This window comes from Fonsecaea pedrosoi (genome assembly GCF_000835455.1).
Source record: "Fonsecaea pedrosoi CBS 271.37 unplaced genomic scaffold supercont1.7, whole genome shotgun sequence".
In the NCBI taxonomy this organism is placed as follows: Eukaryota; Fungi; Ascomycota; class Eurotiomycetes; order Chaetothyriales; family Herpotrichiellaceae; genus Fonsecaea; species Fonsecaea pedrosoi.
In genome coordinates this window covers 1,549,858-1,562,379 of record NW_013550609.1, presented here as the reverse complement: position 1 = coordinate 1,562,379, position 12,522 = coordinate 1,549,858, and the positions used below count along the sequence as shown (strand labels likewise).

General features: G+C 51.5%; 3 protein-coding genes across 3 annotated transcripts; 2 read left to right on the top strand and 1 right to left on the bottom strand.

Moving 5' to 3' along the window:
* Positions 1-317: 317 nt before the first annotated feature.
* Z517_10618 (N-acetylmuramic acid 6-phosphate etherase) lies at positions 318-2,451 on the top strand (the record flags this gene model as incomplete). Its single annotated transcript, XM_013424227.1, has 3 exons — positions 318-559; positions 629-1,082; positions 1,144-2,451. 3 exons carry the CDS (start codon positions 318-320, stop codon positions 2,449-2,451), a joined length of 2,004 nt encoding a protein of 667 aa, XP_013279681.1.
* A 429-nt stretch (positions 2,452-2,880) lies between these two features.
* Z517_10617 (uncharacterized protein) lies at positions 2,881-6,864 on the bottom strand (the record flags this gene model as incomplete). Its single annotated transcript, XM_013424226.1, has 1 exon — positions 2,881-6,864. The coding sequence occupies one exon, from the start codon at positions 6,862-6,864 to the stop codon at positions 2,881-2,883; it is 3,984 nt and encodes a 1,327-aa protein (XP_013279680.1).
* An 820-nt stretch (positions 6,865-7,684) lies between these two features.
* Positions 7,685-12,044, top strand: Z517_10616 (uncharacterized protein; the record flags this gene model as incomplete). Its single annotated transcript, XM_013424225.1, has 4 exons — positions 7,685-8,330; positions 8,377-8,520; positions 8,570-11,698; positions 11,773-12,044. 4 exons carry the CDS (start codon positions 7,685-7,687, stop codon positions 12,042-12,044), a joined length of 4,191 nt encoding a protein of 1,396 aa, XP_013279679.1.
* Positions 12,045-12,522: the final 478 nt, after the last annotated feature.

The window sequence follows — 12,522 nt, the reverse complement described above, 5'->3', positions numbered from 1 at the left end:
AGCCCTTTATGCAGCGTCGTCGTTCTCCGCAGGCTCTTCAAGTTGCGCTATCGACCTTGGAGTTACATTGGGGATGACTGTCTGTAGCAATTCATTATTAAATGAGATTGAAATCACACCAGGTGCAAGTGGATCTTCCAAGGCCGAACGAATATGGTAGGATTTTGGAAGATTGGAAAGGAAGAGAAGATGTCTTCAGCTGATGGTTGTAATTTTCCAGACTGGGCGTGGCTTGTATCAGCACATCTCTCTCAAGGTGCTAACAGCAGCGATCGACCTGAGTGAACCGAAGCATGAGGTGAGAAAGGGATAGAAAAATGCCCATGGCCTCACCCGAGAACTTGTTCGCGTTACAGACCGAGCAAAGAAATGCAAAGAGTCTCGATATTGATCAGGTTCCTACCCTCGATCTCTGTCAAATCATCAATTCAGAAGACGCCACTGTTTCGGAGGCTGTATCAAGATGCATCCCTGTCATCGCGGCCGCCATTGATTGCTTAGCTGCAAGAGTCCGGTCTGGTGGCAGAGTGATATATGTTGGCGCTGGGACCAGCGGAAGGTAAGGGCAATGGTAGCGCTATCCACGACGAGGAGATTCCGTATCTGACTGTGATTTGGATGTATGTAGGCTGGGTGTTTTGGACGCTTCCGAGATTCCACCCACTTATTCTGCTCCAGAGGGCCAGTTTGTCGGCATCATCGCCGGTGGAGATGCGGCCCTTCGACATGCACAAGAAGGTGCAGAAGATGATCTTGCTGCCGCAGTCCAAGATCTGAAAGCTCTCCAATTGAATGGCGCAGTTGACTCATTGATCGGTATCGCAGCGTCTGGTCGTACTCCTTATGTATTGAGCTGCCTCTCTTATGCTAAGAGTCTCGGTTGTGCAACTATTGGCGTGGCCTGCGCACGGCCTTCCGCCATGAGTACCAGTGGAGATGTAGACTTCATGATTGATGCTGTTGTCGGCCCTGAAGTCATTACAGGAAGCACGAGAATGAAAGCCGGTACGGCAACGAAGCTGGTCCTGAATATGCTCAGTACGGGAACGATGATCAAGACCGGGAAGACTTACGGGAATATGGTATGAAGTCAAAGCCCGACTGTTAGTGATACTTCTGTGACAATCTGCTGACTACCTCCAGATGGTTGATCTCAGAGCAACCAACTTCAAACTGCAACAACGATCTCGAAACATATTGCGGGCTATCGGTGGCACTCAATGTCCCGACTCGGATGCCGATCTCGATGCTCTTCTCGCCAGCTGCCAGGGCAGTGTCAAGCTCGCCATTGCAACAATAGGCTTGGGAACCTCTGTAGAGGAAGCGAAGCGGCGCTTGGAAGACGCCGGTGGTGTCCTAGCAAATGTCTTGAAGAAGCCTCCTCATGAATGTATGAAGAGTCAGCCAAACGCAGACTCCGGAGCTCCAGAGTATGTTCTTTGCGTTGATGGCGGTGGGAGTAAATGCGCCGCAGTTGTGACCTCTGCAGATGGTCAGATAGGGTACGGCGAAGGACCAGGTTGCAATGTAACAGACGTTGGTGTCGAATCTGCAATTCAGTCGATATCGTTAGCTATACAAAGAGCATGCGATTCGCACTCCTCAGTCAGGGCTGGGCCGTGGACTCCTGGCCTTTTCTCGTCCATCTGGATCGCCCTCGCCGGCCATGATCGGAAGGAGGTTGCAGTCACCGTAGACGACATGATGGCAAAGCTCTTCAAGCGGAGCCTGGGAGCCACCTTGAGGGTTACGAACGACATCGAGTTGCTTGCTGTCTCGGCAGCAGAGAAGAGCGAGGCCAGCTCTGCAATTGTGCTCGTTGCAGGAACAGGGTCGATCGCAATGGCTTTTCAACGTCAAGGGAATGGGTTTGTCCGGAGTGGAAGATCGGGAGGATGGGGTCATCTGCTTGGTGATGATGGCTCGGGCTTTGACATCGGGCGACAGGCTGTCCGCCTGGCACTGTCCGCAGTTGACGAGTTCAACAATCGCAGCCTCCGCCACAGCCTGGACGACGACAAGCTGTTCGCCCCGACTGCACTCGCTCAACGAATTTTCGACTCCTTCTGCCTCAATGATCCTACCCAGCCGACCTTGGACCTGCTGAGCTCCGTGCTGTCGTCCGCTTCGGAGATGGAGAAGAAGAAACAGATTGCGCAGGTTGCACGACTTGTGATCGATGCAAGTGCAGTGGATGTACAAGCAAAGAATATTGTCCAGAAGGCCGTGAACAGTCTCGTCAGGCTGCTTGATCCGCTCATACGGTCTGGACAAATTGACCTGTCAACATCCAGCCTAGTGCTGGCCGGCGGCTTGATGCAGAGTCCAGTCTTTGTGGACGCATTCAAAGAGGCCTTGCTTGTCGCCGGGTTCTCCTTCCGAGATATCGAAGTAGTCAATCAGCCGGCGATACTAGGTGCCCAACATTTGTTGCGGATGCAACAAGGCTGAGCTCAAGTACATACAACCGGGGGTACCTGCACACTTGATCAAGACTAGATGAACCTACAATACTGTACGACGACACGCAGAGAGTTGCGTTTGTTCTTGTGACCAGGTTCAGCCTTGCATGTTTCCAGCCTCACAGCCTCGTCTACGCATCTTGCCTCCTCGCAAAGAAACACCAGACTTTTCACACACATACACAGGATTGATTGCTGTTCAACTTAGAACTACACTATGTACGCTGCTAAAAACACTCTGCCTGCAGTGCATATCCATAACCAACCCTTTGGTTCCAGTACACCTTCGCAAATCCGCCAAACACATTAAACAATTCATGCCAGGCTCATGTCGAGAGCCTTTCCGGACGCTTGTCGCCTTCATCTCATTTCCATATTCCATGCGTTAGTGTCACTCACTCCACATTGCCCTCTCTTCTCACGAGAAGTTCTGTGAGAAAAAGGGCATCACCCGTTCCAAACACTTCTTAACCTCCACGGCCTCCTTCTCCATCTTTGTCCGCTGTTCTCGCATCCTTTCCACCTGCGCCAACACTTCTCTCTTTTGCGCCGCCAAATCTTCATGTCCTCCCTTCAATCTGTCGTTTTCCTTTCGCAAGTCGGCCTTTTCCCGTTGGTGTCGCTCAATATCTGCCATGATTGCCGATAACTCGCCTTCTTTTCGACGCAGTGATTCTTCATGCTTTACAGAGGCCTGTGATATGCTCGTGATTTGCTTCCTGAGCTCTTCATTCTGGCCCTGGGTCTCTCGCAGCTGCTTCTTGGTGTTGAGCAATTCGCCCGTGGCTTGCGACAGTTTGACCTCGGCGTCCTTGTCAATTTTGGACAATGCTGTCTCGAGCTCCTGTAGTTTGCGCTCTTTGGCGTTGAGTTCGTTGCGTAACGAGCGGACCTGCACATCAAAGTCCTCTGCCTGCCTTCTGTTCTCTTCCGCTCTCTGGGATTCGGCTCGATGAAGTTTCTTTTCCAGATCCTCAGTCGCTCTGTCTCTCTGGGAGAGTTGGCTCCTCAGTGAACGAATCTCCTGTTCCAGGCCTTCAGCGGCCCGATCGCGTTGTGCGACTTGGCTTTTTAGAGATCGAAGTTCGTGCTCAAGGCTAGAAGTGCGACTCTCCTTGTCCTTCTCTGCTTGCTGTAGATTTGACTCGAGTTCAGATATTTTGCGATCCTTCACACTGAGATTGCTTCGCAACGAACGAAGTTCCTGGCTGATGGTTTCGAGCCTGTCATCATTCTGTGTATGCGACTTCTCCACACTCTCCAGCTCCTCTTCCAGTTTATCGATCTGTCGTTGAAGCTCTTTCTTCTCCGCTTCCAATCTCGTTATGATCTGTCCAGCCTGCAGAACCTGTTCCCGACGAGTGACCAGCTCTTCTTCCGTCTTCTTCTTGCAATCTAATGCCTCATCCAATTGATCTTCCAGAGTCTCTTGCTCAGCAATCGCCTCTGCCAGCTTCTCGCTCAGTTCGCTTTCACGGTACTGCAATCGCTTGAATATTTCCTCTTTATCAAGAGCTAGCGCCCGTTCTGAATCCAGGGTCTGTTGTATCCGGTGAGCTTCAATTTCTGCGCGTCTCCGTTCCTCTTCCACCCGCTGTCTTTCTGCAGCATCCTGCCTCGCTTTTGCTTGCAGTTGCTCGATCTTCTCATCTCGCTTTTTGACTTCACTTGCAGTTCGAGTCGCTCCCAGCAAGGGTTTCATGCGAACAAAAAGCCGCCACCACGGGTTGGCTTGGAGATCAAGATATACGTTGAGATTTCGCTGAATCACCCTTGTTGCTTCCGCACGGTACAGCTGTTTGAAAGCCAAGCGCCGTTGCATGAAACCTCGAGCAACAGACTGAAAATTGGACATGATCTCTCTGATCAGACTGTCGCGCTGCTCTTCCAGATCGGCCAGAACTCCTGCGCGGAAGAAGACCTTCGTCAAGCCCACGCGATAGTTGGACTGGTCCATTTTGAGTCGATCAAGCATTATCTTTGCGGCTTCCTGGCCCCCTAGATACCCTTTTGGCATGTTCTCGCACAATACCTCGTATCGGGACCGAAATTCTGCAAAAGTCAAACGGTTGGGGAAACCCGTACGTGCAATCCGAATTCCTTCAAGCACACCATTGCACCTCAACTGGTCCAGCACCAGAGGAGCAACAAACTGTTTGGGCTTCTTCTTGTGGTTGGGTAGAATGCAACGGACGAAATGAGGCTGGGTTGAATGGAGCTGTCTCATCAAGATACTCAATTGTTCTTTGTGTCGTTGCGCCACGGTGCGGAACAGGCCCTTCTTCACTCGACTTCGGGGGCTATATGGCTCGTCGACCTCGTCAACACAGTCGGAAAAGAGGTTCGCAATGTGATCGTCTTTGGAAGCAGCAAGAAGCCGGGTCAGGTTATCATTCAAAGGGTCCTTGTTCTTTTCCAGCCAGCCTTCGGTTGAATACTCAACTTCTGCAGCATAGTGGGTGAGGATAAATCCCTGCCTGGTTCGAGCAGGAGCATATTTCGGGGTCTTGTTCTCCCACAATGAGTTGAGCTTTTCGGTAAAGGATCTGTCCGTAGCCTTGGGCATGACCGAGTCTTCGTCGAGGCAAGAGAAGATTCCAATGGGGTTGGGCAGCTCGATCAAATCGATGGTTGGCTGTAGATCTTTGCCGAAGTCAATGAATTGCCACTCAATCTGCTCACGAGCATATTCCTCCTGCTCCAGAACAAACATATAGTGGTTGAAGAATTGTTGCAGCTTCTCGTTGGTGTAGTTGATACAGAGCTGTTCGAAACTATTCGTCTCAAAAATCTCAAAACCAGCCAGGTCAAGTACTCCGATAAAGTGGCTGTCATCGCTACTGACGCCTCCTCTGTCCAGTTGGTGATTGATTTTCGACACGAGATCTCCAAAGCCACGCTCATAGATGCCTTTGGCCAGAGCATCTAGAGCAAGACGGACTTGCTCCGGGGTCTGGGTTTTCTCCACCCATTCCCGTCCGGCTTTGACTTTCGGATGAAGAAGAGCTTTCACAAACGGGTCTGATTGAACCCCCAGTAATCGACATGCCTTGTCTACCGAACTTCGGGCTTCTGGGGCAAGTGAAGCTTGGTCTCCTGCTCTGCTTTCTTGCCGGACCGCAACATTGCCGAGATGTAAAATAGCGGCAATCGTTCTGAACACGGCCATTTGCTCTTTTTCGGAGAAATTCATGATGTGGAATGCTTCGATCAATGTGTTCCACTCGTCACGATCGGATACACCGCCAATGGTATCATTCCCGGCTCGCGTATATGCGAAGTCCTCGACATCCATGCCTGAAATAAGCAATGAATCTCTCATTCTTTGATCGGCGCCAGCCAGTAACTGATAGAAGACATGATAGCTTCGTTCTTGTTGGCTGATCTTGACCACTCGAGACTTTTCGAGCAGATACCAATCTATGAAGGCGCCTGCGATCTGCCCAGACCGAGTAAACTGAATGCGAATGAACTTGCCGAACCTCGAGGAGTTGTTATTTCTGACAGTCTGGGCATTGCCAAAGGATTCGAGGATCGGGTTGGCACGAAGGATTTGCTGAGAGAGATTTGAAAGCTGCTTCCCGGGCGTCCTCCCTGTTAGAGGTGTGTCGAGATCTGAGGTGGCAACCGCAGCGAGGTATTGGATGACCTTCTTCGTATTCTCAGTCTTGCCTGCACCGGACTCTCCCGTCACCAATATGCTTTGATTCTCACCCTCTTCCACCAGCCTGCGGAAGGCGGCATCAGAGACGGCAAAGATATGAGGACGGGTGTCTTCTCGCGTTTGGCCTTTGTACATCCGGACGTAGTCGTTGCCGTAAATAGGCAAGGGACAATAAGGGTTGATGGTCACTAAGAACAGGCCGGAATATGTGTAGATTAAATCGGCCTGATATCGCGTATAGAGGTTGTGAATGACCGAGGCTTCGTTAAGGTGGGTGAGCTCTGCCATGTCGTCGGCTTTGTCAAACTTGGCTGGGTTGACCTTATCCACCTCGTCGACATCCGTCTCTATTGATGAACCATTGTCAAACTGCACGAGGACCTTATTTCCAGGAAGGTCTTCTGTTATCCATCCCCGAATAAATGCCTTTTCAGGATCTTTGACCCATACGTAGCGTTTGCCAGAGAAGTCATTCTCGCCTTCAATAGCCGAGATTCTATCTTCGCTTTTCCTCATCTCCTCGGACTTGATGAACTTTGGAGCGAAGGTGCTGGAGGTACTTGCCTGTCGCTGGAGAGAGTGCGTGCGGAGGTGGGAGGGAACAGAGCTGAAGGTCGCTGTGGGGGAGTATGATTGCTGACGCTCATGTCTGCTTGTCGATGTCTGTGCAGGTGTCGGGGAGGCAAAGAGAAGGGATTTGCTGAAGCTGGTAGCGGACATGGGAGAAGCCACAGACATATCGGAATGAACTGATCTGGTGAAAGGTCGTTGAGAATGCCTGTTAAAGGGAGAAGTGTCTGGGCTGCGGTCGTGGAGCAGCATGATGCCGCCCAAAATCTCAGGTGTCGGTATATTTCACATGCGACAAGGTACTATGATTTTAGAAAGTTAGTAAAGCTGACGGTGTCCAGGTTGTCAATGTGGGATGAGGGCTGATGATTGTTGTAGCCTCGTCGTGACCCGGATTGGATGACGATGTTTTGTTTGCGGTTCCCCATTTGGCAAGGCGTCCCTGTGCAGAGCAACCGTTTAAGTCACGTGCGAGTACGCCACCTCCTGAACAGTGACGACGGAGTGGGTGATGGATCGGTACGGCGGGCGACAGGGACCAGAAGGAAATGCACCTTTCGCTACCAAACAGCCCGCCGTACACAGGATGCCAAGTCGGTCGGCTTGTCTGGACGAAATAGAAAGACTGACTTCTGCACTTCGGCCGCCTTCATGTCTGTAGAAGATGAAAGTGTCAACCACAACGACCTGGAACACAACGAGCTCCCCCTTCGGCAACGACTCCTAAATCTCAGGGACACATCAGTGCCGTTACTGATCCACGTGAGGAAGTCGGCAGGCATTGTGAGGCAGCAGTAAGAAGGTCGCCGTCTTTTTTTGCGCGTGTCGAAGATTGGTCTCGCAGGCTGTCTCAGTGATGATGATGAGCAAATTGTTGGAATCACTGCGAGCGTGTCTTTGTGGATTCACCACAGCCTGTCGATGACATCGCCCCTCTTGAATTGCATTTTGCCGGATCGCAGTCGCCGTGCTGCTGTACGTCGCGGAAATGGCGCATCCATACTCTTCCACCTCGCTGTACCCTGGCACGCCGTCATACGCGCCTCAGCAGCCATACTACCCAGTTTTTCCATCTAATGGACTGCAGCAGACGATAAATACCCCTCCAGGCATTCCTCAGCAGCTGCCACAACCGCAGGGCCAGATCCAGTCGCACTCTTCCTACCAACCACAACCATCGCCTGTCACAAATGGCCCACGATTCGATGCCAATTCGCAGATTCGTCCTCCTGCGCCTCCTTTTCATCCGTTTCCCCCTCCTACTACCACCTTCAATTCCGATTTCTTCAAGCAATTTGCCAGTGCGGGTTTCCCGCCTCCACCCCCTCCAAACTTTCCTCCAGTGCCAATTCCAGGTGCTGCGTATCCGCAGCTACCTGGTTCCGTGAATACCTCCACTTCCTCGCCCTATTCTCAACATGTTGCGGCTGGAGTGCCAGGATTTAACACAAGTATTGGTGGAAATGAACAAACTCGCCAGAGTGCAGGGGATCAATTCATCGGTGGCCATACGGGTTCAAGAGGTGGGCTGGATGCGCAGTCAGACATACAGTTGTATGGCCCAGCAATGACTGTCCAGAATGCAATCTCACACCAGGCACACCCACTTCCCAAAGGGAAAGATTCCGACAAAGGTGAGTATGCCTGTCATAGTCTGGTTCTTCTCTGACTCTGTTACAGAACAAACACTTCCATCTTTTGGCTCTAGATCAGATATCGATATGTTGTTCGCAAGTGCTCAAAACCAGGCTATGATCGTTCCGCAACCGAAAGACACGAATAGCACCACTGAGCCTGAGCTGGCTGCAGATGGGAATGTCTCGCGTGAGTGCCAGACTCTGCTGACTCCAGCTCTCGCTAACCTAGTTTCAAGCGTATGATCCAACTCGTCCCGCGGCGATTACTGATCGAGCATCAGGTGGCTTTGGATCCTCTAACAAACCCTCTAAAAGCGCCAGTCTGAGGCCGGTCGAGAGAACTTACGATAATAAGTCCCTTATGGAGCTGCGACAGCTTGCAAAGGGCGCTGTTCTATCCCTTGTCCCTCACAGAATTCTCTATACAGATCTGGTAAAGGAAGGTGTCAATCCACAAATCTTACACGAATTGTATGAAGAACTCGGCCTCAGAACCGAAGCCAGTCAATCACAAGCTCGCGAGGAATTGCGCAGTAAGCAACCTCTTGCTGTTGATGGCAATGAATCATCGACAGGCTTGCAACAGCCGAAGACGGGATCGCAGAATGCTACACCCCTGGTCACCACGGCACAAGCAGGGGGGTCCAATGAGCCCACTGCACCACCAGCCGCTCCTGAACTCAAGATTCAACAGGCGGGGCTTAGTCCCAGCTTGGAGCGGAAAGATCGCATTGCACAGCTGCTTGCTGCAAAGACGGGTCGTCCGACATCTAACCCTGCATCAGCCACCCCGATCCAGAATGAAGCATCTAAAACAACGGCTCCAACGACAGCACTTGTGGAATCGACCGGCACAGCCATACCTTCTTCCAATCCACAAAACTTCCCGGTGCAGCTACCACAACCTGTCGCGGCCAATCAAGGCACAAGCGGGACGAAACCAAAGGCTCAGACTGAGCTGGTTAAACAGAAAATGGAACAGCTGAGACGCGAAGCGCAGGCAAAGACAGGAGGTACTGCATCGGAAGTTCCTACAGCAGGGTCTGCGGCTCTGGTTCGCGACATGGCTAGCGACGCTTCAAGATCAATTCCTCTGGCTGAAAATGTGCCTCCTTCCTCAGTAACCAGAGTTACCCACTTCGAGAGCCAGGCCCCTGTGCCATCCCTGATCCCAGGATTGTTCATGAGCTCCACCGAACCATCTACCTTGGATGAAGCTACAGGATCAGTGACAGAGGTTCCAATGAGCTCCACAGGAGACGTTAGACAATCGAACGCTGTCTCTGAGAACGAAACCTCTGTTGGTATGCCAAATCTTCAATCGTCTCCCAGTATCCCGACGAAACGCCCCTCCGACTCTGATCCCACGACAATGGGCATCCCACTCCCCAAGAAGCCGAATCTACAACAGAATCTACAACAAAATCTTCTGTATACTCCTTCTTTGCCCCTTCCAGATAGTGAAGCCGACTACCAGTCGGAGGGGGAGATTGTCGAAGAGCCTGGGAGCGATGCTATGGCGATGGGATCAGATTCAGAGCAGGATATCCAGGAGTTTGCGCCAGCTGATCTCCATCCGAACGCCACCACCTCAATCTTCCATAAGCCAAAACCCGTCAATCAATCTTCGACAAAGGCATCGCAAACAGCCTCAACAAATGAATCAGGCAAAGACGAGTTGTATCGTGCCAAACAGACAGAAATTGAAGCCATGCGGCGGAAGATTGCTGAACTGGAGCAGCGGAACAAGCTGAAACGGACCAGAAGTCAAGTCGAATCCCCGTCATCATCAAACCCTCCGACCCCCGCGGTTGCCAGAGAGGATCAACAGTTGGCCAGTTCACCTGTTCCGCAAACCATTGACCTGCCTGGCATATCCCGGCTTCCGCCGCAGCGGCAGCATTCGGGTCCTTCCGTAATCTCCAAGCTAACTCCAGCACAGCTTCAGGAGAGAGAGGCAGTGCTGAAACAAGCTCTCCTCAGACAGCGTGCTCAACGACAACAAGTGTTACAAGAAGGCCTGCCTGATTTGAATGCGAAAGTTAAAAAGACCGAGACACGGCTGGAGGATTCCCGCAGAGAGCTAGTGCAAGTTCGTGCTCAAATACAAAAGATGCGTATGGAGCTGGATCGATTAGTGGAACAGGAGAGGAGACTGGTCAAGGAAGAATCCCAGTTCGAGGAACAATTACAAGAGGGCCGATCGGGTCAGAAACGATATTCTGATGAGCTGCAGCAGATCAGGCTTGAAAAGCTTGCCGAAGCTCAAGCAGCCCCTGCGAAAGAGGAGTTAGTTGTTTCCAACCCATCGCCCCTAGCGGTTGGCACGATCTCTGAGTTACAGCCAGACTTGAGTAATGGCCATCTCGACGCTCAAGATAAAAATCCGCAGACGCAGCAGGGTTCGCTCAGCATGCCTGTGAATTCTGTTGTGGCGAATGAGAGCACTGACGACCAGGGTGATGCTAACATGACCGGCGAAGATGTACACGAGTCTCTCTCGCCAGATCCATATAACGCTCCGGATACTTTTCAGGGAGAGCCCGAGCATGTCGAGCAACTTCAAGCTGATGAGATGGAGATATCGCCCGAACCAGAAGACTATGTTGAAACGCATGAGCACCTACCAGAAAACATGGAGGAGACGCAAATGTCCGACGAGGACATGGATGTGGACAACGACAGTGATGGAAGTGCGAGCATGTCTGGTTCGGACGAAGAGGAGTATGAGCCTGCAGATGTCGATACTTCACAGCCTATGCAGCATTCCGAGGACGAGTCTGAGGAATATGACCCTGAGACAGCGCCGGTGGACAGCGTCACGCCGACGACTGTTCCGGAGGACGTGGCTCAAGACTTCCATGAGACTTCTGAGAATGCCGCTGTGAGCAGGCCCGACACAACAATTGGGACTCCAGTCGATGGAGCACACGACATTTTTGGCGTCACGGAGTCTGACACCTCTTACGTTGAGGCAGACACTAACGCCACTGGAGTTGATGCTGTGTCGGAAGTCCCAGCAAACACCAAGGATGATCTCGAATCCGGTGATCAGTTGACTGGTGCTGATACACTGGTTCGACCACCCCCAGGGTCAAATCAAAACCACGATGCTACTCCGCTCTTGGGCGGCGGTACATGCCCACCACCCACGCATTATATACCGTACAAGACACCACTTAGTGCCTTCAAAACCTACCGCTTCCACTCGGACTATCCGGATACCGTCAAGAGTGGCTATCGTTCGCTGACGTACAGCAACAATATCGACCCCTCCCGTCCCCTTTGTCCCACGGAGCTATCTGGTACCCCTTGTACCGACCCTGAATGCGAAGAGCAGCATTTTACTCAGCTTGGGCTTCCTGGTATGTTGATAGCTTTGACTCTCGTCGCGCCTATTTCCTATTCACTACCCATGCTAACGATTTTTCCATTGCAGATGAGAAGATTCTCGTCCAAATGAGTTCAGCGAGCGACATCAAAGACAAACCCACACGGGACGAATTCCATGCTGGGTTGAAGCAGGTGATTGCGGGATTGAGGGCTAATGAGGTGAAGGATTTCGAAAAAGTGGCCGACGCTCTTTCTGTGTATCGTCGGAAATTCTTTGCAGAGAGAGAGGAGAGAGAGAGACAAGAGGATGAGGACACTCAGCCGCAAGCAGACCAGAAAGATCCAGAGCACCAAGAGCAAGAGGTTCTGGGCTCTTAGCGAGCTGTCCTGAAGCAGTGGTGGGGAAACGCCTTTTTTCTTTTCCAGGTGCAACACTATACTTTTCAGGAAGTGATATTCCAGGCATCGAGGGAGGGAGGATATGGGCAGACCGCAGCGGCATATGTATGAGTACGAACACACACCCAGTGCTGGAAAAAAAGGAGTTTTTGGATCAATTATTCGAGCACGTCGTGCATCTAGCAAGGAAGGACAAGGACATGGACATGGACGGGAGGCGGACAGATCGGTCGGTATCGTCTGTCTCCGTCTGTGTAATCATCAAGGTTTTCATTCAGTATCCAGCAGCATCCAGCATCCTCATCCCAGTCCCATTGGGATTGGGATTGAGATTGAGATTACGATGGTCGAGTCCAATAACAAACCAAACCAATCTACCTAGGTGCCTGTTTGTATCAAAAAGGGCATACATACCACCGACACTAGGTTTTAGTACATACCTACCGACTCACCAGCC